This window comes from Oncorhynchus nerka, linkage group LG8 (genome assembly GCF_034236695.1).
Source record: "Oncorhynchus nerka isolate Pitt River linkage group LG8, Oner_Uvic_2.0, whole genome shotgun sequence".
In the NCBI taxonomy this organism is placed as follows: domain Eukaryota; kingdom Metazoa; phylum Chordata; class Actinopteri; order Salmoniformes; family Salmonidae; genus Oncorhynchus; species Oncorhynchus nerka.
Genome location: NC_088403.1, coordinates 31,195,306 through 31,221,814, shown reverse-complemented (window position 1 = coordinate 31,221,814; position 26,509 = coordinate 31,195,306). Strand labels below are relative to the sequence as shown.

Here is a 26,509-nt window from a genome sequence, read left to right as displayed (position 1 = left end):
ATCACTCTGACCCATGAACAGCCCCATGCACACACACACACACACACACACCTGAGTGGGAAGTTTACAGGGGTCCGCTGCCGTACCCTACAGCACCCATCAGACAAGCTACACTATTATATACAATAGTATGTGGACACCCCTTCAAATTAGTGGATTCAGCTATTTCAGCCACACCCATTGCTGTCAGGTGTATATAATCAAGTACACGGCCATGCAATCTCCATAGACAAACATTGGCAGTAGAATGGCCTTTCTGAAGAGCTCAGTGACTTTCAACGTGGCACCATAGGATGCCACCTTTCCAACAAGTCAGTTCGTCAAATATCTGCCCTGCTAGAGTTGCCCCGGTCCACTGTAAGTGCTGTTATTGTGAAGTAGAAACGTCTAGGAGCAACAACAGCTCAGCCGCGAAGTAGTAGTCCACACAAGCTCACAGAACGGGACCGCCAAGTGCTGAAGCGCGTAGCGTGTACAATTATTATTTCCTCGGTTGCAACACTCACTACCGAGTTCCAAACTGCCTCTGGAAGCAACATCAGCACAATAACTGTTAGTCTTCATGAAATGGGTTTCCATGGCCGAGCAGCCGCACACAAGCCTAAGATCACTATGCGCAATTCCAAGCGTCAGCTGGAGTGGTATAAAGTTAGCCGCCATTAGACTCTGTAGCATTGGAAACGCGAGAATGCTACCTGTCCCAATGCATAGTGCCAACTGTAAAGTTTGATGGGGGGGGGGGGATAATGGTCTGGAGCTGTTTTTCATGGTTCATGCTTAGGCCCCTTAGTTCCAGTGAAGCGAAATCTTAATGCTACAGTATACAATGACATTCTAGACGATTCTGTGCTGCCAACTTTGTGGCAACAGTTTGGGGAAGGCCTTTTCCTGTTTCAGCATGACAATGCCCCCATGCACAAGCGAGGTCCATACGGAAATCGATCATCTTTGGGATGAATCGGAACGCAGAATGCGAGCCAGGCCTAACCGCCCAACGTCAGTGCCCGACCTCACTAATGTTCTTGTGGCTGAATGGAAGCAAGTCCCTGCAGCAGTGTTCCAACATCTAGTGCAAAGCAGAAGAGTGGAGGCTGTTATAGCAGCAAAGGGGGTACCAACTCTATATTATTGACCATGATTTTGGAATGAGATGTTCGACGACCAGGTGTCCACATACTTTTGGTCATGTAGTGTACCAGGAGTATAGAGTATCTCTCCTTCCCCTAATTCCCTCTGTTTTCCTTTTCTAGGAATCAGGTTAAGTACCCCAAAAAGGTATCTGCAGTTCTATGAAACACACCAGCAGCCTCATTGAAGTAGAGCCTTTTTGGCACTGACAGGTTCCCGGTGGTGGTAGAAACTGGCGACCATGCTGGCTCTCACAGCACCCACCTGCCGTTTGCTTTAGCTGCAAACAGACGGCCATGTCGGATCAGCCCGACGATGAGATGCCGTCAGTCCGTGACACTGCAGTCATTGACAGTATTATGCTAATGCTGTGACCTCTAGAGCCGGGCATGTTAGCTAGCCTGTCTGAAAGGGTTTATCTTCTCCCCTCCTCCCTTAAAGCAGGCACAGAACCTCTTTGCATTTAATGAGCTGGGAATAGGTGCCAGAGAGACAAGTGCACCATCTCTCATTTGCATACAAGTCCATGTCCAAATAGCCAGAGCCATTTCAGTGTCTTCTGTCACCTTTCAAGGGATAGTTTGTGATTTTGGCTGAACTCGTGGATACCATTTTTATGCCTCTGTGTCCAGTATGAAGGAAGTTAGAGGTAGTTTTGCGAGCCAATGCTAACTAGCATTATCACTAGCTGTACCCAAAGACTTCCAGTCTTTGTGCTAAGCTAGTAAACATTGCTCTCGAAACTACCTCTAACTTCCTTCGTACAGGACGCAGAGACATAAAAATGGTATCCACGAGTTTGGGGAAGTAGATGAACTATCCCTTTAGCTAAGCACAGTCAACTGAGTTTCTTTCCCAGGACATATCAGAAGCCTGCCAGACCCAAATAGTTTTAATCTGAAACTGTTCTTTATTAAATATAGTAGCCTATTATTGAGCCCCGTTCTAAAAGCAGTGTACCGTTTCACCGTCCTCAGCAGTTTCTGACACCCATTGGGGATTAGTGAGCTCAGCTTTCCTAAAGCAACAATGGGCTGCGCAGGTGAAGTGGAGATGCCATTAGGTGCTGTTTGTTTTGGGATTAGCTCAGGCAATATTCACAAGTCAGAGCAAACCTTATCTTCGCCACATACAAGAACATTTTTCCTGGAGTCAAAATACACACATTCGGTCCTAAGTACTTCTACTCGATCCCACCACTGACTATATTATAGACTCGTGTTTTCTCTACTTCACCTTCAGTATCGTTTTTGACTAAATGTTGACGTTTTTTTGGAAACAAGACACACCTGTCTTAACTCGGCTACTGAGTTCCTCTCCTTATCAGCATATGTTGCCCATTATTCTCCTGTATATGTTTGGTAGAAATCTGTCTTTCTCTCATTTGGTCTGCTAGGTGTTCCAATCAATGATGTTCAACAGAATCCTGAGTTTATAGTCGGTCTGTAACATGTTGTCAATCCAACTGTGTTCCGTCTCATAACCTGTCACTGGTCTGATGGACAACTACAATGTCTTGACACGGGCTTAGTATCGTGGAAATGAAGTCTGAATGGGTATGATGGAATAGCCAAATGCCCTGAGTACACGACGTCACCCTGTTGTGTATTTCCCCATTGTATGCAGCCTCTTCTCAACCCACCCGTCATATCTTCGCTGTCTACTGTTTCTCTCTTTAGACTCCGTTCTGCTCTTTAGATATGCGTGCCAGTCAGTAGGTTAACACCCCTCCCCTGCCCCCCCGCCCCTCCTCTCTTTTCTCCCACTGTATATTTTTGTTTCACCCAGAAACCTGTGCGGTGAACAATGGCGGCTGTGACCGGACCTGCAAGGACACGGCTACAGGGGTCCGCTGCAGCTGCCCCGTGGGATTCACCCTGCAGCCAGACGGCAAGACCTGCAAAGGTCAGTGTATAGGTGTGTGTGTGTGTGTGTGTCCGTGTGGCCCTACTGTCCCCTACGGCTCTCCTCTATCTTCTTTACTTCCCTCTCGCTCTCTCTCTCTCTCTCTCTCTCTCCTCTCTCTCTCTCTCTCTCTCTCTCTCTCTCTCTCTCTCTCTCTCTCTCTCTCTCTCTCTCTCTCTCTCTCTCTCTCTCTCTATGTGACGGACGGCTTTAACTCATGCCTTGATAGCACCCAACCCTTTAGTGTGCTCGTTTCATCTTGAAAACACACTGCTAGTGCTGTGAGGACTCATTCTGTATCAGCACTCAACCGTACTTTGCCATTATAACGCAATATGGGCAAGGTTATGTGGTATTGAACGGTACTGAGTTGAGAGGATCCTTTGTGGAGGTGGTCCAGGGGTCTGGTATCTGTGGCTGGTATGAGTGGTATCTGAGTGATCTTGGGCCAAGACCAACCAACCCTGCGTCGCGAAGTTCACTTCGCCTCCTCGCCTGGAGCAGAGAGAGGCTCCGGTCTCCGGCGCGGTCACTGGCAGTGCTGCTGTTGTTGATGTTGCCGCTAAGTGTTTCCACTTCCCAAATTTCGCCCGTGACGTCAAAGGCAGTGGCCAAGGCCCTGCCGGGCTGCCACATAGACACAGTGAAATGGATTATTTTAGCGGATAGTTGATTGAGGCTTGTCCCTAAACAAACAGGGGGCGGTTGATGTTTCTGACCCCAGGGTCACCCTAATGGAAAATACAGTGCCTTCGTGTGGAGTGGTATTGTTGATTTGTATCAGGGATCATTGATAGGGCTGAGGAACAGCTACACTGTGGTCTGGCTTGCATGAGACACACTTGGGTGCAATCTCAAGAGCATAGTGGCTACTTTCTCTCCTCATCTCCTAATCTCCGTTCCTTCATCTGCCCTGATCTGAAGAAGAGACTGGGGAAGAGAAAACAAAAAGTTTTCCTCGGGCTGTTGAGTTGAGTTGGTTCACATCAGAATAGTTGAAGATCTACACTGAGGATGTGGGGAGTGCTGTTACTTCGCTGCTCAACCCAACTCTGCCCACATGTGACAAGACACGTTTGAGGAGGGGAACTGCTATAGGAGTCGCCATAGCAATGACTTGTAGGTTACATGGCGGCGACTCTTTATGTCCAATGCCGTGTGTGTACCTGTGTGAACAAGTGTGTGTGTGTGTGTGTGCGTGTGTAACTGTGTGACCAAGTGTGCGTGTGTGTGTTCCTGTGTGACCACGTGTCTGTGTGTGTGTGTATTTCGTGTCAAGAAGTTTGAGAATGTGGCATGTAAGTGTGTGAAATACTGGAGCCGGGGCTGTCTGGCTGGCAGGCAGACGACTCGTCGGCAAACTTTCAGCTGTTTGAACAATGAGGCCCACGCTGCACTGTCTCTCTCTTTTCCTCTCACACACATATAGTACACACACACACACACACACACACACACACAGACTGACACAGAGCCACCCAGCTGTATAGTGGGGAGATACAACAGAGGGGGGTTACAGAGAGCATTACTACCTAACAGCATCCGTCATCTCCAGCAAAGAGAAGAGGCATATCGTTCATTCAGTTGTTTGGACACATCATATCAGACACACCATTATGGTCATAGAAATCTGTTGATAATGATATATCGTAGAATCCTCCATGGCCACGTCATTGTCTGCTAACAAGGTCAGCTTTGACTGGAAGGGTCCAGCCCTGCGTTGGTTGCAGTGTGAGAAAACATCTAGTCTGTCTGTCGCTCCAATGTCAAGTTCAAACCCCAGCAGCTTGTGTGAACAACTTCCACTCCCGTCTGTCTCCCGTCTGTCTCCCATCTGTGTCCCGTCTGTCTCCCGTCTGTCTCCCATCTGTGTCCCGTCTGTCTCCCGTCTGTCTCTCGTCTGTCTCCCGTCTGTCTCCCGTCTGTGTCCCGTCTGTCTCCCGTCTGTCTCCCGTATGTCTCCCGTCTGTCTCCCGTCTGTCTCCCGTCTGTCTCCCGTCTGTCTCCCGTCTGTCTCCCGTCTGTGTCCCGTCTGTCTCCCGTCTGTCTCCCGTCTGTGTCCCGTCTGTCTCCCGTCTGTGTCCCGTCTGTCTCCCGTCTGTGTCCCGTCTGTCTCCCGTCTGTCTCCCGTCTGTGTCCCGTCTGTCTCGGCCTTTGATTTGTGCGCTTAACAGGACAACCAAGCTTTTATGGTGCAGGAAAATGAAAAGTTAGCCTCTCCTGTGTTTTCCGGGGGCCAGTTGAGTGGAGAAGATGGATAGGGCTGCAGTCCGGCTGTGTACCGCCCAGATAATGTGGCTGAGTTAGGCCCCTGGGCTCCATAAATCCACTAGTGTTTGACCTGATCTGAGCTGGAGCTGTGAGACAGCACAGACAGCACCACATCCATCACCCATCCCCATCCATCAGCTGGGCATGAAGGGTGGAGGGATGGAGCAGGAAAACATGGAGGGAGCCATCTGCCGCTGACTGCAAACACACACACACACACACACACACACACACACACACACACACACCCACCTACTTACATGATAGACATACACATGAAGGCACGGTGCATGTACACACATGTGCGTGCACGCAATCAATACACACATCCACACTGAATACACAGGCACTCAAGCATATCAGGAAGGAAAATACCATGCAGTCATTGTCTTCCCATGGTGGGGTATTAATACCCTGAACTGACTGGACTCACCCACCTCAACTATAAACTCTGAACTCCTCTCCAGTCTCCAGCCAGCATTACTTCAGTCTGTCTCTGTCCAGGACAGATCATCTCTCCCTGAGCCCAGTCAGTCAGCCAGGGGTTTTATTGATCATTAAAGACATTTTATTCAGACCATTTAGACTGCCTGTCTGTCTCATGCTCCCTAATGTCCACTGGGGCTTGGCCACATGTACAACTCCCCTGGCCTTGTCGCCATGCTGCCCCCTGCATGGACCAAAGTTTCCTGTAACCTTGGCAACGGCACACACAGATCTCCTGATCTGGGACAGATGAAATGGGCTGATAGGGTCTTGGCTAAGCTAGCCGATATCACAGCTGAGCTGACCCATAAGGAGTGTAGTGTGTGACTGTGCTCTACTGTGTAATGAATCATATCAAATCAAACTTTATTTCCCACATGCGCCAAATACAACAAGGGTAGACTTTACCGTGAAATGCTTACTTACAAGCCCTTAACCAACAGTGCAAGAAGAAGAAAAAATATTTACCAAGTAGACTAAAATAAAAAGTAATAATAAAAAGTAACACAATAAGAATAATGAGGATATATACAGGGGGCACCGGTACCTAGTCAGTGTGCAGGGGTACAGGCTAGTTGAGGTAATCTGTACATGTAGGTGGGGGCAAAGTGACTATGCATAGATAACAAACAAACAGCGAGTAGCAGCAGTATACAAGAGGGGGGTCAATGTAAATTGTCTGGTGACGATTTTTATGACTTGTTCAGCAGTCTAATGGCTTGGGGGTAGAAGCTGTTGAGGAGCCTTTTGGTTCTAGACTTGACGCTCCGGTACCGCTTGCTGTGCGGTAGCAGATAAAACAGTGGGTTACTTGGGTGACTGGTGTCTTTTATGGGCTTTCCTCTGACACCGCCTAGTATATAGGTCCTGGATGGCAGGGAGCTTGGCCCCAGTGATGTACTGGGCCGTCCCCACTACCCTCTGTAGCGCCTTACGGTCAGATGCCGAGCAGTTGCCATACCAGGCGGTGATGCAACTGGTCAGGATGCTCTCGATGGTGCAGCTGTAGAACATTTTGAGGATCTGGGGACCCATTCCAAATCTTTTCAGTCTGCTGAAGGGGGAAAAGGTTTTGTCGTGCCCTCTTCACAACTGTCTTGGTATGTTTGGACCATGATAGATCGTTGGTGATGTGGACACTAAGGAACTTGAAACTCTCGACCCGCTCCACGACAGTCCCGTCGATGTTAATGGGGGCCTGTTCAGCCCGCCTTTTCCCGTAGTTCAGCTCCTTTGTCATGTGTTATAGCATATTGGGTTGTGCCAGTGGTGTGTTGTAATTTGCAGATAGGCCCAGGGGGTAGAGGTGTTTTATAGCATAGAGATAGTGGGTAGTGATGTGCTGTTAATGTAGATAGAGTATTGTAGACAGCAGTTTGTGGTTTTGTGGGGTTAGTAGTTAGCGGGGAGGTAAATGTCATGCTGTGAGGTACTGTAGGCAGAGCCCTCTGTCTCTCTGCTCTGTCCCCCCCCTAACATAATCATTTCAATATAAACTATTTAGGGCATGTTTAAATCCCAGGCGTCTGATAAACAGCCTTTCATCTGAGCTGACAGACGAGACGGTTCCCTCGCTCCGCGATGACAGACGCGCCAATGGAAGGAGGCGTTTTTATCACAGGGCTCTTCTGCGGACGGAGGGAGAGACGGAGGGGGGAGAGGGAGAGGCGGAAGGAGAGAGGGAGAAGAAAAGTGATTTTGTGAACAGTTTCCAGATGTTTGATTAGAAGGTGCATGTCGGGGGGTGGATGAGTTGTGTGCGTGTGTGTGTGTTTACACATTTTCATTGTGTGTGAGTGTGAGTGACTGAGTGAGTGAGTGAGTGAGTGAGTGAGTGAGTGAGTGAGTGAGTGAGTGAGTGAGTGAGTGAGTGAGTGAGTGAGTGAGTGAGTGAGTGAGTGAGTGAGTGAGTGAGTGAGTGAGTGAGTGAGTGAGTGAGTGTGGTTGGTTGGTTGGTGCAGGGAGACTGAGCTGCTCAGTTGTACAGTGTGTGTATGGACATGTCTTCACTGGCCTGCATTCCACTCCCCAGTACCAGCGAACGCCTGAACACACACACACACACACACACACACACACACACACATCCTGTAATCCAGTCAAAGAGCCATTACTGTAGTCCCTTAACACAGACAAGGAGAAACCAGGTGATAGGCTACAAGCTCGTTGGTTTATAAGGGGACATACTTTATGTGGCTCAGTTAATCTCAGTAAATGAACTGTATCATAGTCAGCAACACCTTTGATTCTCACCCTCACCTTCCCACCTACCGCTCCCACTAGCTTTATTGTCATAGCTTCACTATCACTTTGTGCCCTCAAGAGGCTGGAAGCTACTGTACGGAGTCGCTTCCCCATAAACCCCCACTCGTCCAGACAGAAAGCCTCCAGAATGTGCCAACGCTCTCAACAGCCCACGGTATTAACATGTCAGGCCCAGTAATCTCCACAATAACACTCCTATCTCCATCACCTTACATGACTCTGGCCCAGCTCCGGCCCTCAACCGTTCCGGCTCTCCCTCCGTCAGGCCGGCGTCGGCCCTGCCTGCTGTTTTATTTTACTGTTGTGTTGCTCTTTACAGGAGTTGCTCTTGGCCCAGATGCAGCCCATAGAGCCTCTGTTATTAGACGGAGGAGAGTCTTTAGGGACAAAGCAAACAGAGTGGGCTGTTTAAGTCCTCTGATAAATCGTCTCCCACATTAGCAGCCTGAGGTGGTCACACTGAGGTAAACGCTGCTTTTTATGAACAGTAGATCCCCCTTCTCCCGTCCCCAAATGATTTGGACAGGTTCAGGTTTCCTCAAATGAATGGCTTTTTACTGTAAATATTTTGTAAAACTACACAGTTTTCCCGAGGTGCGTACCAAGGCTACGCGAGCGCTCAGAGATAAGCCTGCAGCAGCAGCCAAAGAGCTTCCACATTCCTCATCTCTCTCTCACTCTCACTCTCTCTCCAATGGTTTTTATCCCCGATGACTGCAGTTTATGTTACAATACAAACGTTCTTTCTCCTTTTCTTTCTTTCTTCCTTTCTTTCTTTCTTTCTTTCTTCCTTTCTTTCTTTCTTTCTGTCTTGTTTGCTGCCTCTCCCTCTTTCCGTTCTCTATCTCCTATCTTTGTCTTTTGAGAGGACTTTTATCGACTCACAAGCATCTTATGCAACAATGACCTTCCAATTGATCCCTCTGTTCTACTTACTGTATTGAGGTCAAGGGCCAGAGGTCAACGTTCAGCCATATTCTCATTACCGGCCAATTATTTATCCTACACTGTTGTCATTTCAATCGATCCTAATCGTCTGTTGAACCCTAAACCACCATCACAAGGCTTTTCCTCTGCATCAGCTCAGGGCTCAGGTTAATTTAGCAATAACTTAGCAGTAAATAAAGGTTAAATAAAAATGAACTTAGCAGCAACACTGTGTTCTGTTTTCATATCTCATATAGTGTTGGTTTCTCACTGCAAACACAGATCCTAGTGCTGCCTTGGGCCCACAACCTCCTATCCTAAGAGGAGCAAGGAGCAGTAAGCCAGTGCGTTTGTTTCTCTTAGCCCATGTTAGCCCTTCCCATTTGGCCCTCAGCCTTCCCAGCAGCAGCAGTGTCCCCAGCCAGTCGGTCAGTCATTCAGCCAGTCAGTCAGACAGTTAGCCAGTCAGCCAGTTAACCAGTCAGTCAGTTAACCAGTCAGTCAGTTAGTCAGCCAGCCAGTAGACAATAAGCCAGTCAGTCAGTCAGCCAGTAGACAGTCAGCCAGTAGTCAGTCAGCCAGTAGAAAGTCAGTCAGTAGACAGCCAGTCAGTCAGTTAGACAGTAGACAGTAGCCAGCCAGTCATCCAGTAGATTGTCAGTACCCAGTCAGCCAGCCAACCAACCAACTAGTCAGTCAGTCATTCATCCAGTCAGCCAGCCAGTAAGCCAGCCGGTCAATCAGCCAGCCAGTAGACAGTTAGCCAGTCAGCCCACCAGCCAGTAGACAGTTAGCTAGTCAGCCAGCCAGTAGACAGTCAACCAGCCAGTCAGTCAACAAGCCATTCAGGCAGATGGCTGTAAGAAGATGGTAATGAGCTGCTATTGGCTGGTTATCTTCAGGGAGCAGCAGGGCTCAGAATGGACCTATTGATCGCAGATGAAGCAGGGTATCGATCGAACCGGTGGTAAATGTCAAACAGGAATGGGAGATTGATGGAAGATGGGTGTGGGTGTTTGTGTGCGTGTGTGTGTGTGTATGCGTTGACAGATGACACCTCTGTTCTCACACCCAGACACTTAGAGAGATTCAAATGATTGAGAACGGAAGAGAGATGGAGATGGGAACAAAAAGAGATATCTAAAATGAGAGGCAGATACAAGAGATAAGGGGAGAGTGAGAGATAGATCTGTGGACATAGAGAGTGGAAGATTGAATGAGTGAGAGAGTGAGGACTGAGAAGGTTGGAACATAAGACATCCCCATTCCGTCTCCGCTCCGTTCGTTGCTCTCATTTCCTTTCCATCCCTCTTTCCCTCCCCAGCTCTCCCCTCCCTGAGTGAGGTCCTCATTATGGTACATCATATGTAGGAGAGCCTTAATGAGCTATGCCGTCGTTAATAGAGGCCTAACTACCAGCTGGCCCCTGGCAGCCCAGATGTGTGTGCAATGCAATCACAGAGGTGCTCTCTCAATTCAATTTCAATTCTAGGGCTTTATTGGTATGGGAAACATATGTTAACATTGCCAAAGCAAGTGAGGTAGATTATAAACAAAAGTGAAATTAACAATAATTTAAAAAACAGTCAAAATTACACTCACAGAAGTTCCAAAATAATAAAGTAATTTCAAATGTCATATTATGTCTATATATAGTGTTGTAACGATGTGCAAATAGTAAAAAAATATATATAAATATGGAAAATAAATAAATATTGTACTTAGAATGGGGTTTGTTCTTCACTGGTTGCCCTTTTCTTGTGGCAACAGGTCACAAATCTTACTACTGTGATGGCACACTGTGGGATTTCACCCAGTAGATATGGGAGTTTTTCAAAATTGGGTTTGTTTCGTATTCTTTGTGGATCTGTGTAATCTGAGGGAAATATGTGTCTCTAATATGGCCATACACAGGAGGTTAGGAATTGCAGCTCAGTTTCCACCTAATTTTGTGGGCAGTGAGCACATAGCCTATCTTCTCTTGGGAGCCAGATCTGCCTATGGCAGTCTTTCTCAACAGCAAGGCTATGCTCACTGAGTCTGTACATAGTCAAAGCTTTCTTAAGTTTGGGTCATTCACAGTAGTCAGGTATTCTGCCACTGTGTACTCTCTGTTTAGGGCCAAATAGCATTCTAGTTTGCTTTGTTTTTTTGTTGTTAATTCTTTCCAATGTGTCAAGTAATTATATTTTTGTTTTCTCAAGATTTGGTTGGGTCTAATTGTGTTGCTGTCCTGGGGTTCTGTGGGGTATGTTTGTGAACATCCCCACAGGGGACTCTTCTCCAGGTTCATTTCTCTGTAGGTGATGGCTTTGTTATGAAAGGTTTGGGAATCGCTTCCTTTTCGGTGGTTGTAGTATTTAATGGCTCTTTTCTGGATTTTGATAATTAGTGGGTATCGGCCTAATTCTGCTCTGCATTCATTATTTGGTGTTCTACGCTGTACACGCAGGATATTTTTGCAGAATTCTGCATGCAGAGTCTCAATTTGGTGTTTGTCCCATTTTGTGAAATCTTGGTTGGTGAGCGGACCCCAGACCTCACAACCATAATGTGTAATGGGCTCTATGACTGATTCAAGTATTTTTAGCAAGATCCTAATTGGTATGTTGAATTTTATGTTCCTTTTGATGGCATAGAATGCCCTTCTTGCCTTGTCTCTCAGATCGTTCACAGCTTTGTGGAAGTTACCTGTGGCGCTGATGTTTAGGCCGAGGTATGTATAGTTTTTTGTGTGCTCTAGGTCAACCGTGTCTAGATGGAATTTGTATTTGTGGTCCTGGAGTCTGGACCTTTTTTGGAACACCATTATTTTGGTCTTACTGAGATTTACTGTCAGGGCCCAGATCTGGTAGAATCTGTGCAGAATATATAGGTGCTGCTGTAGGCCCTCCTTGGTTGGGGACAGAAGCACCAGATCATCAGCAAACAGTACACATTTGACTTCAGATTCTGGTAGGGTGAGGCCGGGTGCTGCAGACTTTTCTAGTGCCCACGCCAATTCGTTGATATATATGTTGAAGAGGGTGGGGCTTAAGCTGCATCCCTGTCTCACCCCACGGTCCTGTGGGAAGAAATGTGTGTGTTTTTTGCCAATTTTAACCGCACACTTGTTGTTTGTGTACATGGATTTTATAATGTCGTATGTTTTACCCCCAACAACCACTTTCCATCAATTTGTATAGCAGACCCTCATGCCAAATTGAGTCGAATGCTTTTTTGAAATCAACAAAGCATGAGAAGACTTTGCCTTTGTTTTGGTTTGTTTGGTTGTCAATTAGGGTGTGCAGGGTGAATACATGGTCTGTTGTACGGTAATTTGGTAAAAAGACTATTTGACATTTGCTCAGTACATAGTTTTCGTTGAGGAAATGTACGAGTCTGCTGTTAATGATAATGCAGAGGATTTTCCTAAGGTTGCTGTTGACGCACATTCTCCTCTCTCTCTCTCTCTCTCTCTCTCTCTCTCTCTCTCTCTTTCTTTCTCTCTTTCTCTCTCTCACACACTTTTTCTATATCTCCCTCTCTCACACACACAGACATACACACTCCCTCTCTCATTTACACACACAATTTCTCTCTCACACACAGTGTCTTAATGTTTTTATTTAAGATTGAAGCTTATTTAAGGGCTATTAAAGGTCATTATATAGGACATTATTGGGCTCAGGCTTCCACAGAGTGGCCATTAAGTGTGGGGAAATGTGGTGGCTATGCTATGCTATGCCAGTGGTTATGGCTGCCAGACTTACTGAATAATTAGGGATCTTTGTCTGTGTTGGGGAAGTTTGGGCTGGGTAGGTTGGGGGAGATATTGTTATACCTTCTGTAGACTTGTCTGGGATAGTGGGCAATTGGCATCTGAGGGACGGCGGGGGAGGTGTGTGTGTGCGTGTGTGTGTGTGTGTGTGAGAGAGATGTGGAGCGAGAGAGGGAGTACACTCTTTGAAAAAAGGGTTACAAAAGGGTTCTTCGGCTGTCCCCATAGGATAATCCTTTTTGGTTCCAGGTAGAACCCTTTTGGGTTCCATGTAGAACCCTCGGTTGTAGATAGCACCTTTTTTTCTAAGAATGTAGAGAGAGGGAGAGAAAGAGAGAGCGAATGTGTGTGAGAGAGAGAGAAGATCCCCCCCTAGGGAGAAAGGTAGCCATCCTTTCTATAGAGATGAGATCTGCTGTCGGCATGCCAAGGAAACGGAACTGGAAAATAGCCATGATTGATTTAAAAGAGAGACAAGAGGAAGAAATGATCAGAAAGTGGAGGAGATAGAAAGGGGGAACAGAGAGGACAGAACAGAAAGAGGTCTTCTCTCTAAGAAAGCAATCATCAAAAAGCAAATGATGATGGAGGAGAGGAGAGAAAGAAAGCAAGTGAATCTGTCAGTGTTGAGAGCTCAGCTTTTGATGAGGTCATTGCTTGAGAGCTCAGCTTTTGATGAGGTCATTGCTTGAGAGCACAGCTTTTGATGAGGTCATTGCTTGAGAGCTCAGCTTTTGATGAGGTCATTGCTTGAGAGCACAGCTTTTGATGAGGTCATTGCTTGAGAGCTCAGCTTTTGATGAGGTCATTGCTTGAGAACTCAGCTTTTGATGAGGTCATTGCTTGAGAGCACAACTGTCAATGAGGTCGTCTGTTCAGAGGGTCAGCCGTGAGCCAGTACTGAGATGAGCGTCCTTACCTCCAGAGTCTGAGGAAATACAGATGTAGGACAATCCCCTTAAAGGCTGTGGACAGTTGAACATGTATTTAACTAGGCAAGTCAGTTAACAGCAAATTCTTGTTCCCCGAGTGGGTTAACTGCAGAACGATAGATTTTTACTTTGTCAGCTCGGGGATTTAATCCAGCAACCTTTCGGTTACTGGCCCAACTCTCTAACCACTAGGCTACCTGGCTCCTCAAAATATTTACTGTCTCTGATTGTAGTTGTAGTATATATGCAAATAGGAAGGCCCTCAAATCAGTCTATGGAATTCCACTGTACAGTGAGGTTACACTGCACTTCAGCCTTGATGGAGAGGTTCCCTTATATCAGGATACATTGTTATAGGAGAACACAGGCCCTGTCGTCTGAGGACTATTTTATTCTGATGTTCTTTTGTATCACTCAACTGTATATATTTGTCTGACTTTATCTGGCTTGGCTCATTGCACAGTGGACTGGCTATTAAAGGTAACAATGGAGACATGCAGTATCTGACTGCGCCTTCCCCACCGACTTCCCTTCTCCTCCTGTTTTTCTCTACCCCTTTCCATTTACCCTCTCTTTTTCTTCCACTCACCTCTCCCTCCTCTCCTCCTCTCCTCCTCTCCCCCTCCACTCCTCTCTTAGATGAGTCTTCCCTGTGGTGTCTTGCTTGGCTGACTCTCTGACTCAAAGGCTTAGGTGTTAATCCCCAGCCGTTTTCATCACTTAGAGCACCAATCAAAACGGGCTTAGCCCGTGTAATCTGCCATGCTATTGTCCTCTTCCTCCTCCCTCCACTCTTCCACTTTCCTCTTCTTTTATTTCCCTTTCTCCATCCTCCTCTTAATACTACCTCCCTCATTAACTTTCTCTTCAGTCTCTTCCTCCACCCTCTACCCTTCCACTTTCCTCTTCTTTTATTTCCCTTTCTCCCTCCTCCTCTTAATACTACCTCCCTCATTAACTTTCTCTTCAGTCTCTTCCTCCACCCTCTACCCTTCCACTTTCCTCTTCTTTTATTTCCATTTCTTCCTCCTCCTCTTAATACTCCCTCCCTCCTTTACTTTCTCTTCCGTCTCTTCCTCCTCCCTCTACCCTTCCTCCTCCCTCTACCCTTCCACTTTCCTCTACCCTTCCTCCTCCCCCTACCCTTCCACTTTCCTCTACCCTTCCTCCTCCCCTAACCTTCCACTTTCCTCTACCCTTCCTCCTCCCTCTACCCTTCCACTTTCCTCTACCCTTCCTCCTCCCCCTACCCTTCCACTTTCCTCTACCCTTCCTCCTCCTCCCCCTACCCTTCCACTTTCCTCTACCCTTCCTCCTCCCTCTACCCTTCCACTTTCCTCTACCCTTCCTCCTCCCTCTACCCTTCCACTTTCCTCTACCCTTCCTCCTCCCCCTACCCTTCCACTTTCCTCTACCCTTCCTCCTCCCTCTACCCTTCCACTTTCCTCTACCCTTCCTCCTCCCTCTACCCTTCCACTTTCCTCTACCCTTCCTCCTCCCCCTACCCTTCCACTTTCCTCTACCCTTCCTCCTCCCTCTACCCTTCCACTTTCCTCTACCCTTCCTCCTCCCTCTACCCTTCCACTTTCCTCTACCCTTCCTCCTCCCTCTACCCTTCCACTTTCCTCTACCCTTCCTCCTCCCTCTACCCTTCCACTTTCCTCCTTTCTTCCCCTTACGTTTCTCCTCGTCCACTACATCTACCTTCTACCTCCTCCACTTTCTTTTCTGTCTCTTCCTCATCCTCTTTCCTTTCCTCCCTTGTTGAGTGTGGCATTGCCAGTCCTCTCAGGAGGGAAATATACCCAGTGACCCTCTCCAGGGTTCGGCTGAGGGCACATATTTAGAAAGAGGAAGGGGTGAGGAGAGAGAAGGGATGGGGTTAGGGGGGGATGCAGCGTGACATCAGATCCCACCAGGCTGGAGGGTTGGCACTGCATGCACAGCCCCAGGGGATCCGGCTCGCTTATTATTCCTGGTCTACGTCTCTGGATCGTCTCACACACCTGGGCCTTTATTCCACAGGGATTCAGGAAGACCTAGTCACATGGGCAGGAGGTGGGGGGAGGAGAGGTAGATGGAAGTTATGAGAAAGTCCATCAAACCCCTGGATGGGGTGAGCCTTTCGCTCTCTCTTTCTCTCTCTCGTTCTCTCACTCTCTCTTGCTCTCTCTCGCTCTCTTTCTCTCTCTCTCTCTCTCTCTCTCTCTCTCTGTATCTCTCCCCTCTTCTCTAAGTCCTTGCATGGTGGGCTAGACAGTGTTGTGTACGGCAGTAGCAGCAGGCTGTTCCATTAGTTCCAGGTAAAGAGCGTGTCGTAGGATCAGACAGCAGAGGCTAGTGGAGGATCCCTCTCAACAAGCCCCCTGAGCCTGTACCATGCTGTTTGCTGCCGAGCGCCGTGAAGCTACCATTGCACTTGATACCATCACACACACACACACACACAAGTGCACACAAACGCAAGAGCGTGCACACACATGCTCACACACGTATACACACCCACTGCCTGGCGCACACGCACACACACACACACACACACACACATGCCAAGAGGAAGAGAAAGAGAGAGAAAGAAATCAATAGAATAATGAAACCGCATAAAGAAATGGTCTGGCAGCAGAAAAGAAACCACCGGTGAATGAGACTTCAGTCATTTTATCGGAGATCTGAACGAATGAAAAGAAAAAGGGAATGAATAAGAGAATGAAAGAGGCAGGTGAGGCCTTCAGGGAACAGCGATGGGACTCCCACAGGTTTGTTTGCTCTGGGATAATATCTTCCCGGTGTTGTGACAATACGTTTGTGACTGAGGGCGGCTGCCCCACACTGACACCCAGGCACTGCGGTTAGGACTTGTTGTGTGGATGGAAACCTACTTTACCACCACAACGCAGCACGGCCCGTGTTCATGTTGTCTTTCAGGCCTGCCAACTCCTGGCTTCTTCCTGCTAGCACAAATAAGAGCATTAGGAAAACCCCCACTTCTCTCTGACTCCCCCTCTCTCACCCTTACTCTCACCCCGCCTGCCTCCCCCCCCATTCCATAAAGACTCTTACAGAGGCTTAGAATAGATTTCCAAGGCATTAGTGAAGCCTTTTATTGGCCTGTTGTCTGCCAATTTGGAGATCTCCATCCCAGCATGGCAGTGGCTGTGTGGGAGAGACTGCTAAAGGAGAAGACTTTAGCACGGCATAGTTATGTGCTGTGTGTGTGTCTGTGTCTGTGTGTGTAAAAACTCTGTTCTCTTTGACCAGTATTGCCTATTGCCTTAGTGTACCTGTGACCTAATGCTCCGTCTCCCCCCCCCCCCATCCCTCTCTCCATACAGACATAGATGAATGCCAAGAGGCGTTCAATAATGGCGGCTGTGACCATTTCTGCAAAAACACGGTGGGCTCCTTTGAGTGCAGCTGCCAGAAGGGCCACAAGCTCCTCACTGACGAGCGCACCTGCCAGGGTGAGCTGCCCGCCCGACTGACGGCTGTCATACACTCCTGTCTGATGACCGATGACGTCACAGTGCCTTAAGACGGCCACCTTTGGAACCAGTGCCGCCACAGTGTCACGGAATAGGGACCGCAGGAATGGATATACTAGAATATGCAGTCGGCCTAGTAGTTTCTATCGTAAATCTCTACGGTAGTAACTCACTCATGTGCTTTATGTTCAGAGCAGGATCATACATAGAATCAAAACAGGGGTTGGTCTACAAATCATTCACCTGGAATGACATGCACAGATAGGCTTGTTAGTACAATGGACTTGACATCCTTCAGTGGGTGTAATATACTGTCAGTTGTATTAAGGCATTCTGCTTCTCTCTTCATATCTAATCCCTGGTTGTGTTTGGAGGACAAATGCAGATTCCTCTATACAAGTCACAGCAAGAGAGACAGGAGAGGCACACATCACAAATTATTTTATGAACAGCAACACCCTGCAGTGTTTTTGTCCCCGAACCAAAAACACCAAACAACTCTATCCCAGTGTGTGTGAGTGTGTGTCATATTAAACATCAACACTGTCATATTAAACACAAAAAGAACTGCCAACAAACAGTTTACACAACTCCATACACGCCAATAACACACTCAACTTGGGTGTGTGCTGATGGGAGGAACACACACACACACACACTGACACGCTCCTTCCACCCATCGGCTTTACCTGACTGTAAAACTAAGCTTCCAGTCTCCAAAAACACGCGTTGTTCCATCTGCTAACAAGTGGTATTTTTGTTCCGATTTTTATTTTTAACTTTTATTTATTTAATGTTTTAATTCTTTCCATGCTGGTAAGCTCTTCCAGGGAAAATATCTCCTGGTAATACGTGTCTGAGAAGAGCTACAGCTATGCCAGGCTCCTCCTGAGAGAGGAAGTGGAGGGGGAGACAGATACAGAGAGAGAGAGAGTCTTTAGACTTACCCCTATGCCTGTACAAGGGCAGGGGTGATGGAGAATGGGGCAATAATCACCAGGGACAATAAGACTCCCTACAGGCAGCTGTATTCAAATAATACAGTCGAGGTCAAGCGAACGGAGGGAACTTTAAGTTATGCAGACACAGTATGCTTATTAATAGACAGGCCACGTTGTTTGGTGTTTTAACAAACGGGGACACTAACCTTGGGTGTGTTACACCCGACCCCACAAACCGACTGACACCTGCACATCAGCCAACACCAACAACTGGCACCTCTCGGTGAAATGAGATTATACAGCTGCGCCTCTCTCAAGTCGTTCCAGTGCTGCGTGGTGGCTGGGGCTGTGGTCTGATGCTAGTTTCATTAATCAGGTAGGTTAGTCTAACCGTAGCCCGTCATATAGACAGTTGCCTGGAGAACTGTAGCAAAGCAGCCCAGGAGCCAACAGAAGCCAGGCCTCAACAACTTCCTCCTCATGACAAACTTTATCACAACACAGCGTATTTTTAGCCTCCGTAAATCTCCGCAGCCCAGATGACTTGATCTTGAAATAGCCCAGGTGAGTTGGAGACGCTGGACTGAAGTAATGCTGTTGCTACTGTCAGCCACCCACATATGTCATTACATCTTTCTCACTCAAATAAAACAAAACGATTATAAACCCAAAACCAGGGCCTGTAGGCGTGCTTTGGCCTTTTAAGTCTGAATGAATATGTTTATATTGATAGGGGGGGACCTGATCCTAGATCAGCCCCTGGTCCTGACCACAGTGAGTTGGTCTGATCTATCCCAGGCCTGGGGTGGAGGGCTTGACTGAAGCACTGGATTGGATCTTTAAGTCTCACCTGAGAAGACCTCTTGGGGTTGTTTAGTGAGCAGAGCTCTGCTTTGTTTTTCACTCCTCTGTTTGTTAACAATGAACTCCAGTCTGACTAATGGACTGGTCTTATAAGCTGCTGCTGAATAATGGGTGTTTGTGTGGAGAAGAGTCGTAGAGAGTAATATCTATGACTCATATATCAGCTTGTTGGTTCCTCAAGAGGAAGGAAGCAAACATGCTCTCTGCTACAACCAAGGAAGATGGCTTAATGGTCAGGGTTTGTGTATTGCGCGTGTGTGTGTGTGTGTGTGTTTATGTGTGTGAATCTTGAGCAACCAACCTGACACACACACACACACCCAGTAACCCTGTCACTGTTTAGACTCCCACCCACATAACCAGGCTGAATGTACACTGTTATTCCAGATAGAACATTTTGAAATGCTCCTGCAGTGTCCAGTCCTCCAACCCCCACACCACATACACACACACACACACACATCCACTGTCTCACCACTGACAGTTCACAGTTCAGATGTATTGTACTTTTAGTGGAAATTCCTCTTCACAGCTTCTAGCACTCTAAACAAAAGACAGTTCATACAACTCCCCATAGTGAAACTCAATGCATTCAATATCCAGTATACACATCAAATCAAATTGTATTTGTCACATACGCCGAATACAACAGGTGTAGTAGACCTTACCGTGAAATGCTTACTTACAAGCCCTTAACCAACAATGCAGTTCAAGAAATAGAGTTAAGAAAATATTTATTAAATAAACTAGTTTTAAAAATCTAATCAATCAAAAAGTAACACAAGAAATGTACTTAACAATAACGAGACTATATACAGGGGGTACCAGTACTGAGTCAATGTGGAGGCTATATACAGGGGGTACCAGTACTGAGTCAATGTGGAGGCTATATACAGGGTGTACCAGTACAGAGTCAATGTGGAGGCTATATACAGGGGGTACCAGTACTGAGTCAACATGGAGGCTATATACAGGGGGTACCAGTACTGAGTCAACGTGGAGGTTATATACAGGGGGTACCAGTACTGAGTCAATGTGGAGGCTATATACAGGGGGTACCAGTACTGAGTCAATGTGGAGCCTATATACAGAGGGTACCAGTACTGAGTCAATGTGGAGCCTATATACAGAGGGTACCAGTACAGAGTCAATGTGGAGGTTATATACAGGGGGTACCAGTACTGAGTCAATGTGGAGGCTATATACAGGGTGTACCAGTACAGAGTCAATGTGGGGGCTATATACAGGTGGTACCAGTACTGAGTCAATGTGGAGGCTATATACAGGGGGTACCAGTACTGAGTCAATGTGGAGGCTATATACAGGGGGTACCAGTACTGAGTCAATGTGGAGGCTAAATACAGGGGGTACCAGTACTGAGTCAATGTGGAGGCTATATACAGGGGGTACCAGTACAGAGTCAATGTGGAGGCTATATACATGGGGTACCAGTACTGAGTCAATGTGGAGGCTATATACAGGGGGTACCAGTACTGAGTCAATGTGGAGGCTATATACAGGGTGTACCAGTACAGAGTCAATGTGGAGGCTATATACAGGGGGTACCAGTACAGAGTCAATGTGGAGGTTATATACAGGGTGTACCAGTACAGAGTCAATGTGGAGGTTATATACAGGGGGTACCAGTACTGAGTCAATGTGGAGGCTATATACAGGGTGTACCAGTACAGAGTCAATGTGGAGGCTATATACAGGTGGTACCAGTACTGAGTCAATGTGGAGGCTATATACAGGGGGTACCAGTACTGAGTCAATGTGGAGGCTATATACACGATGTACCAGTACAGAGTCAATGTGGAGGCTATATACAGGGGGTACCAGTACTGAGTCAATGTGGAGGCTATATACAGGGGGTACCAGTACTGAGTCAATGTGGAGGTTATATACAGGTGGTACCAGTACTGAGTCAATGTGGAGGTTATATACAGGGGGTACCAGTACTGAGTCAATGTGGAGGCTATATACACGATGTACCAGTACAGAGTCAATGTGGAGGCTATATACAGGGGGTACCAATACTGAGTCAATGTGGAGGCTATATACAGGGGGTACCAGTACTGAGTCAATGTGGAGGCTATATACAGGGTGTACCAGTACAGAGTCAATGTGGAGGTTATATACAGGGGGTACCAGTACTGAGTCAATGTGGAGGCTATATACAGGGTGTACCAGTACAGAGTCAATGTGGAGGCTATATACAGGTGGTACCAGTACTGAGTCAATGTGGAGGCTATATACAGGGGGTACCAGTACTGAGTCAATGTGGAGGCTATATACAGGGGTACCAGTACTGAGTCAACGTGGAGGCTATATACAGGGGTACCAGTACTGAGTCAATGTGGAGGCTATATACAGGGTGTACCAGTGCAGAGTCAATGTGGAGGCTATATACAGGGGTACCAGTACTGAGTCAATGTGGAGGCTATATACAGGGGTACCAGTACTGAGTCAATGTGGAGGCTATATACAGGGGTACCAGTACTGAGTCAATGTGGAGGCTATATACAGGGGGTACCAGTACTGAGTCAATGTGGAGGCTATATACAGGGTGTACCAGTACAGAGTCAATGTGGAGGCTATATACAGGGGGTACCAGTACTGAGTCAATGTGGAGGCTATATACAGGGGGTACCAGTACTGAGTCAATGTGGAGGCTATATACAGGGTGTACCAGTACAGAGTCAACATGGAGGCTATATACAGGGGGTACCAGTACTGAGTCAACATGGAGGCTATATAGAGGGGGTACCAGTACTGAGTCAACGTGGAGGCTATATACAGGGGGTACCAGTACTGAGTAAATGTGGAGGTTATATACAGGGGGTACCAGTACTGAGTCAATGTGGAGGCTATATACAGGGGGTACCAGTACTGAGTCAATGTGGAGCCTATATACAGAGGGTACCAGTACTGAGTCAATGTGGAGGCTGTATACAGGGGGTACCAGTACTGAGTCAATGTGGAGGCTATATACAGGGGGTACCAGTACTGAGTCAATGTGGAGGCTATATACAGGGGTACCAGTACTGAGTCAATGTGGAGGCTATATACAGGGGGTACCAGTACTGAGTCAATGTGGAGGCTATATACAGGGGTACCAGTACTGAGTCAATGTGGAGGCTATATACAGGGTGTACCAGTACAGAGTCAACATGGAGGCTATATACAGGGGTACCAGTACTGAGTCAACATGGAGGCTATATAGAGAGGGGTACCAGTACTGAGTCAATGTGGAGGCTATATACAGGGTGTACCAGTACAGAGTCAACGTGGAGGCTATATACAGGGTGTACCAGTACAGAGTCAACATGGAGGCTATATACAGGGGTACCAGTACTGAGTCAACATGGAGGCTATATACAGGGGTACCAGTACTGAGTCAACGTGGAGGCTATATACAGGGTGTACCAGTACAGAGTCAATGTGGAGGCTATATACAGGGGTACCAGTACTGAGTCAACGTGGAGGCTATATACAGGGGTACCAGTACTGAGTCAATGTGGAGGCTATATACAGGGTGTACCAGTGCAGAGTCAATGTGGAGGCTATATACAGGGGTACCAGTACTGAGTCAATGTGGAGGCTATATACAGGGGTACCAGTACTGAGTCAATGTGGAGGCTATATACAGGGGGTACCAGTACTGAGTCAATGTGGAGGCTATATACAGGGGTACCAGTACTGAGTCAATGTGGAGGCTATATACAGGGTGTACCAGTACAGAGTCAATGTGGAGGCTATATACAGGGGTACCAGTACTGAGTCAATGTGGAGGCTATATACAGGGGGTACCAGTACTGAGTCAATGTGGAGGCTATATACAGGGTGTACCAGTACAGAGTCAACATGGAGGCTATATACAGGGGGTACCAGTACTGAGTCAACATGGAGGCTATATAGAGGGGGTACCAGTACTGAGTCAACGTGGAGGCTATATACAGGGGGTACCAGTACTGAGTAAATGTGGAGGTTATATACAGGGGGTACCAGTACTGAGTCAATGTGGAGGCTATATACAGGGGGTACCAGTACTGAGTCAATGTGGAGCCTATATACAGAGGGTACCAGTACTGAGTCAATGTGGAGGCTATATACAGGGGGTACCAGTACTGAGTCAATGTGGAGGCTATATACAGGGGTACCAGTACTGAGTCAATGTGGAGGCTATATACAGGGGGTACCAGTACTGAGTCAATGTGGAGGCTATATACAGGGGTACCAGTACTGAGTCAATGTGGAGGCTATATACAGGGGGTACCAGTACTGAGTCAATGTGGAGGCTATATACAGGGTGTACCAGTACAGAGTCAACATGGAGGCTATATACAGGGGGTACCAGTACTGAGTCAACATGGAGGCTATATAGAGGGGGTACCAGTACTGAGTCAATGTGGAGGCTATATACAGGGTGTACCAGTACAGAGTCAACGTGGAGGCTATATACAGGGTGTACCAGTACAGAGTCAACATGGAGGCTATATACAGGGGGTACCAGTACTGAGTCAACATGGAGGCTATATACAGGGGGTACCAGTACTGAGTCAACGTGGAGGCTATATACAGGGTGTACCAGTACAGAGTCAATGTGGAGGCTATATACAGGGGGTACCAGTACTGAGTCAATGTGGAGGCTATATACAGGGGGTACCAGTACTGAGTCAATGTGGAGGCTATATACAGGGGGTACCAGTACTGAGGCAATGTGGAGGCTATATACAGGGGGTACCAGTACTGAGTCAATGTGGAGGCTATATACAGGGTGTACCAGTACAGAGTCAATGTGGAGGCTATATACAGGGGGTACCAGTACTGAGTCAACATGGAGGCTATATACAGGGGGTACCAGTACTGAGTCAATGTGGAGGCTATATACAGGGGGTACCAGTACTGAGTTAACGTGGAGGTTATATACAGGGGGTACCAGTACTGAGTCAATGTGGAGGCTATATACAGGGGGTACCAGTACTGAGTCAATGTGGAGCCTATATACAGAGGGTACCAGTACTGAGTCAATGTGGAGGCTATATACAGGGGGTACCAGTACTGAGTCAATGTGGAGGATATATACAGGGTGTACCAGTACAGAGTCAATGTGGAGGCTATATACAGGGGTACCAGTACTGAGTCAATGTGGAGGTTATATACAGGGGTACCAGTACTGAGTCAATGTGGAGGCTATATACACGATGTACCAGTACAGAGTCAATGTGGAGGCTATATACAGGGGTACCAGTACTGAGTCAATGTGGAGGCTATATACAGGGGTACCAGTACTGAGTCAATGTGGAGGCTATATACAGGGTGTACCAGTACAGAGTCAATGTGGAGGTTATATACAGGGGTACCAGTACTGAGTCAATGTGGAGACTAAATACAGGGGTACCAGTACTGAGTCAATGTGGAGACTAAATACAGGCGGTACCAGTACTGAGTCAACATGGAGGCTATATACAGTGGGTACCAGTACTGAGTCAATGTGGAGGCTATATACAGGGGGTACCAGTACTGAGTCAATGTGGAGGCTATATACAGAGGGTACCAGTACTGAGTCAACATGGAGGCTATATACAGGGGTACCAGTACTGAGTCAATGTGGAGGCTATATACAGGGGTACCAGTACTGAGTCAACATGGAGGCTATATACAGGGGGTACCAGTACTGAGTCAATGTGGAGACTATATACAGGGGTACCAGTACTGAGTCAACATGGAGGCTATATACAGGGGTACCAGTACAGAGTCAATGTGGAGGCTATATACAGGGTGTACCAGTACAGAGTCAATGTGGAGGCTATATACAGGGGTAACAGTACTGAGTCAATGTGGAGGCTATATACAGGGGGTACCAGTACTGAGTCAATGTGGAGGCTATATACAGGGGGTACCAGTACTGAGTCAATGTGGAGGCTATATACAGGGGGTACCAGTACTGAGTCCATGTGGAGGCTATAGACAGGGTGTACCAGTACAGAGTCAATGTGGAGGTTATATACAGGGGGTACCAGTACTGAGTCAACATGGAGGCTATATACAGGGGGTACCAGTACTGAGTCAACGTGGAGGCTATATACAGGGTGTACCAGTACAGAGTCAATGTGGAGGCTATATACAGGGGGTACCAGTACTGAGTCAATGTGGAGGCTATATACAGGGGTACCAGTACTGAGTCAATGTGGAGGCTATATACAGGGGTACCAGTACTGAGGCAATGTGGAGGCTATATACAGCGGGTACCAGTACTGAGTCAATGTGGAGGCTATATACAGGGGTACCAGTACTGAGTCAATGTGGAGGCTATATACAGGGTGTACCAGTACAGAGTCAATGTGGAGGCTATATACAGGGGTACCAGTACTGAGTCAACATGGAGGCTATATACAGGGGTACCAGTACTGAGTCAATGTGGAGGCTATATACAGGGGTACCAGTACTGAGTTAACGTGGAGGTTATATACAGGGGTACCAGTACTGAGTCAATGTGGAGGCTATATACAGGGGTACCAGTACTGAGTCAATGTGGAGCCTATATACAGAGGGTACCAGTACTGAGTCAATGTGGAGGCTATATACAGGGGTACCAGTACTGAGTCAATGTGGAGGATATATACAGGGTGTACCAGTACAGAGTCAATGTGGAGGCTATATACAGGGGTACCAGTACTGAGTCAATGTGGAGGCTATATACAGGGGGTACCAGTACTGAGTCAATGTGGAGGCTATATACAGGGTGTACCAGTACAGAGTCAATGTGGAGGTTATATACAGGGGGTACCAGTACTGAGTCAATGTGGAGGCTATATACAGGGTGTACCAGTACAGAGTCAATGTGGAGGCTATATACAGGTGGTACCAGTACTGAGTCAATGTGGAGGCTATATACAGGGGGTACCAGTACTGAGTCAATGTGGAGGCTATATACAGGGGGTACCAGTACTGAGTCAACGTGGAGGCTATATACAGGGGGTACCAGTACTGAGTCAATGTGGAGGCTATATACAGGGTGTACCAGTGCAGAGTCAATGTGGAGGCTATATACAGGGGGTACCAGTACTGAGTCAATGTGGAGGCTATATACAGGGGTACCAGTACTGAGTCAATGTGGAGGCTATATACAGGGGGTACCAGTACTGAGTCAATGTGGAGGCTATATACAGGGGTACCAGTACTGAGTCAATGTGGAGGCTATATACAGGGTGTACCAGTACAGAGTCAATGTGGAGGCTATATACAGGGGGTACCAGTACAGAGTCAACATGGAGGCTATATACAGGGGGTACCAGTACTGAGTCAACATGGAGGCTATATACAGGGGGTACCAGTACTGAGTCAATGTGGAGGCTATATACAGGGGGTACCAGTACTGAGTCAATGTGGAGGCTATATACAGGGGGTACCAGTACTGAGTCAATGTGGAGGCTATATACAGGGTGTACCAGTACAGAGTCAACATGGAGGCTATATACAGGGGGTACCAGTACTGAGTCAACATGGAGGCTATATAGAGGGGGTACCAGTACTGAGTCAACA

The 26,509-nt window shown here is 47.3% G+C and overlaps 1 protein-coding gene across 7 annotated transcripts in view; it reads left to right on the top strand.

Annotated features, from left to right (window-relative positions):
* Nucleotides 1-26,509, top strand: part of LOC115133129 (signal peptide, CUB and EGF-like domain-containing protein 1) — a 160,949-nt gene that overhangs the window by 86,493 nt on the left and 47,947 nt on the right. For all 7 annotated transcript variants that reach the window (XM_029666047.2, XM_029666046.2, XM_029666044.2 and 4 more), the window contains 2 exons: nt 2,917-3,033; nt 17,007-17,135. In XM_029666047.2, coding sequence (XP_029521907.1) covers nt 2,917-3,033; nt 17,007-17,135 — 246 coding nt within the window. The remainder of the gene's footprint in view (nt 1-2,916; nt 3,034-17,006; nt 17,136-26,509) is intronic.